Source organism: Hordeum vulgare, chromosome 1H, assembly GCF_904849725.1.
Source record: "Hordeum vulgare subsp. vulgare chromosome 1H, MorexV3_pseudomolecules_assembly, whole genome shotgun sequence".
Lineage (NCBI taxonomy): Eukaryota > Viridiplantae > Streptophyta > Magnoliopsida > Poales > Poaceae > Hordeum > Hordeum vulgare.
In genome coordinates, this window is record NC_058518.1 from 47481720 (window position 1) to 47485308 (window position 3589).

At 50.7% G+C, this 3589-nt stretch overlaps 1 protein-coding gene across 1 annotated transcript; it reads right to left on the reverse strand.

Moving 5' to 3' along the window:
- Positions 1–2279: 2279 nt before the first annotated feature.
- On the reverse strand, positions 2280–3347 carry LOC123422285 (BTB/POZ and MATH domain-containing protein 1-like). The gene has a single exon (XM_045107676.1). The coding sequence runs from the start codon at positions 3345–3347 to the stop codon at positions 2280–2282; it is 1068 nt and encodes a 355-aa protein (XP_044963611.1).
- Positions 3348–3589: the final 242 nt, after the last annotated feature.

A 3589-nucleotide genomic window follows, 5' to 3' on the forward strand; every position in this document is an offset into this window, starting at 1 on the left:
CAAGCGGTAGTACCGCCCCTGGTCAGCGGTAGTACCGCTCCAAGCTTTTAGTACCGTCATCTTTGCGGTTGTACTGCGTCGGACATTTTTGCGAAGACTTTCTTGGCGATGGTTGGCCCGGTAGTATCTTTGCGCTACCATGGGCTCAGCGGTAGTACCGCTGCAGCCAGCGGTAGTACCGCTGGGCTCGGGCTGTAAGTGGGGGTAACGGTCTGATTCCTTCCCCCACTATATAAAGGGGTCTTCTTCCCCCTTGGCCTTATCTATCTGTTGAGCTCTTGTTCTACCTCCATTGTTGACATTCTTAGAGCTTGCTAACTCTCAATCCTTCCAATGATTCTTGCTTGTTCTTGAGGGAAAAGAGAGAGGAGATCTAGATCCACATCTCCACCAATCACTTTCTCCTCTATGTGAGGGGAACCCCTTGGATCTAGATCTTGGAGTTCTTTGTGAGCTCCTTGTTCTTCCTCTCATATTTCTCCATAGCTTTTGTTGTTGTGGAGGGATTTGAGTGTGAGGGACTTGACCACTTCGTGTGTTCTTGCCATTTCATTAGTTGCATCGGCTTGAGTTCTCCACGGTGATACGTGGAAGTGAGAAGTTGAGAAGCTTACTACCTTTGGTACTTAGTACCCTAGATATTGTTCTTCGTGGATGCTTTGGCGTCCTAGAAGCTTGGTGGTGTCTCGGAGCTCAATCATTGTAGTGTGATGCTCCGGGCAAACGTCGGGGTCTCCAATTAGGTTGTGGAGATTGCCCCGAGCAATTTGTACGGGTACCGGTAACCGCCGGTTGCCACGTGTACGGGTTCGGTGACCGCCCCCAAGGTTTGCCATTTGTACGAGTTCGATGACCGCCCTCAAGGGTCCCTTAGTGGAATCACGACATCTTGCATTGTGCGAGGGCGTGAGAAGATTACGGTGGCCTTAGTGGCATCTTGGGGAGCATTGTGCCTCCACACCGCTCCAACGGAGATTAGCATCCGCAAGGGTGTGAACTTCGGGATACATCATCGTCTGCCCGTGCCTCGGTTATCTCTTACCCGAACCCTTTACTTATGCACTTTACTTTGTGATAGACATATTGTTTATTGTAATATATCTTGCTATCACTTAGTTGTTTATCTTGCTTAGCATAAGTTGTTGGTGCACATAGGTGAGCCTAGTTGTTTGTAGGTTTTGTGCTTGACAAATTAAACGTTAGTTTTATTCCGCATTTGTTCAAGCCTAAACCTTAATTATTTTAAAGCGTCTATTCACCCCCCCCTCTAGGCGACATCCACGTCCTTTCAACATGTTACACCACTTGCAGTTGCAGGTGAGTTATGAGCCGTGCAGTTGCAACTCTAGTGGTGGACATGCAACTGGTCAATATCCCCTCCTTTAGTTGCAGTCGTCTACCCTTGCAGTTGCACGCGGGTTACGACGTGTTCAGTTACAACTCTAGTGATGGACTTGCAACTAGTCAACATCCCCCACTCCCTTCAGTTGTAGTCGTGTTGTACCCTTGCAGTTGCAGACGAGTTACAACAAGAGAAGTTGCAACTCTAGTGGTGGGGATGCAACTAGCCAACATCTCCACCCCTTCAGTTGCAGTCGGGTATATAACCTTGCAGTTACAGGCAGATTATGACACGTGCAGTTATAAGACTAGTGTTGGGCATACAATTAGACAACATCCACCACTTACAGTCGTATTGTACTGTTTGCAGTCACGGATTATAACATCTGTAACTGCTCGATATGCGACATTTTCAAAACTCACATTAAACACAATGACACAAATAATGTAGTGCAACTGGACAAAAATAAGGAACAATAGAAAATAAGAAAAATAAAAAAAATCAAGAAAATAAATGAAAGGAGGAAAGAAAATAAATGAGACAAAACCATAAAAAACATGAAGGAATGGAAAAATAAATAAAAAACAAAGATATACAAAAGAATAAATGAAAATAAAAACAAGAGAAATATTGTAGCCCACCAAAAATAGCTGACAACGGAAAGACCAAATCCCAGACCAGCGTACCATACAAACCCCAACTCCGAAATAAAAAAAGATAAAAGAAAGGCAACCCAATTCCGATGGTCATACATGGGCCGTTACTCTGAAACTTGAACACTGAACGCATCTTAAAGCAGCAAACAAAACGAACGGACATGGCGTCGACTAAACCCAGTGATCGCACTAATCGTCTACAAGGGCCCTACATATGCTTTTGTACTGCTTCATAGCGAGCTGTCTCCATGAGAGCAGGGTGACAACCCCTGTTGAGCTGCTCAAAACCAACGTGTCGCCATGGCTGCTTTGAGATTACCGGGCTCGGAGAGGAAGTGCGTGCAAGCCTCCTTGAGCACGCTGCAGGAATGCTGCTCCGCCAGGGCTAGCATGGCGGCCACCGAATGCACGCCGATGTGCCCGCTCCGGCACAGCTCCTCCTCGCACATCAGCTTGAGCCTCTCGAGCTTGTACCTGTCCGCGGCCACGAGCAGCGGCTTCGCCATCGTTGCCAGCTTCATCTCCTTGGGCAGCGCGTCCGTGTAGATGAAGTGGAGCATGGCCTTGAAGACTGCAGCATCCATGCCGTCGACGCGTAGCCTCGCCGTCGCGGCGGTCGACGGGAGCTCCGCCTTGAAGGTGGGCGACCGGGCGGCGAGCATCCACCTGTGCGCCGCGAAGGTCTCCCCGCCGACCTCGATCTCCACGTCCACCCCCTCCTTGGACCCCCACAGGACCTCCGCCAGCTGCTGGTGCAGCTCGCTCGGCGGCACCACGGCACCCGTGGATGTGGATGCGTGCTTGGCGGCGTGCATGTCGAAGACGGTGACGTCGCAGAGGATGGACACGCCGTCATCCTTGAACTGCTTCGCCTTGTCCAGGTCTTTGGTGTGCACAAAGCCTAGCCAGCCCCAGTTGAGGCGCCTCTCCTTGTCCAGGGCTTTGGTCTCCACGAATTCTGTCCAACCACGCGTAACACTGTGGCCCGAGAATTTCAGGGCATCGCTGGTTTTGATTGCAATTGTGTTGCCGTCGTGGTCGAGTATGCTCATGCGGACACCCGCCGTTGCGTCGCCGGTCTTGCTATGGCTGGCGTGCTGGAGAAAGAGGGAAAGCCAGCCATGGTAGAATGTCTTGCCGTTCGGGTAGCACACGATGCGCCAGTCGTGGCCGCCGACGCTGAAGGTGCCTGACTCGACCAGCGTGCCGTTGGTGGCCGTGTTCAGTGTGCACCCATCCACCATGAGCAAGTAGGAACCGGTAACCTGCGTGGTGGTCACAACGGTGCCGGCAGAGAGCTGCTGACGGCCGTTGCCGCGGAGAGCAGACATGAGCGCCGACATTGACATGGTCGATGCCGAGAGTGGATTGATTAGTTGATACTCAAGCTTGTGATGCTCAAGTGTTGAGTTTAGGGTGCATCACAGGCGATGCATAGAGTAGTTATAGCATTTTGTTGGGGCGAAATCGATGCAGGCGTTCGGCATGCATCACAGACTTAGGTGATCAACGCATAATGTGTGCATACATGCATGACCGATTTTTAGTCGTGAGACGTAGGAGGTTCAGTGCCGCGTCGATTGTGTGGATC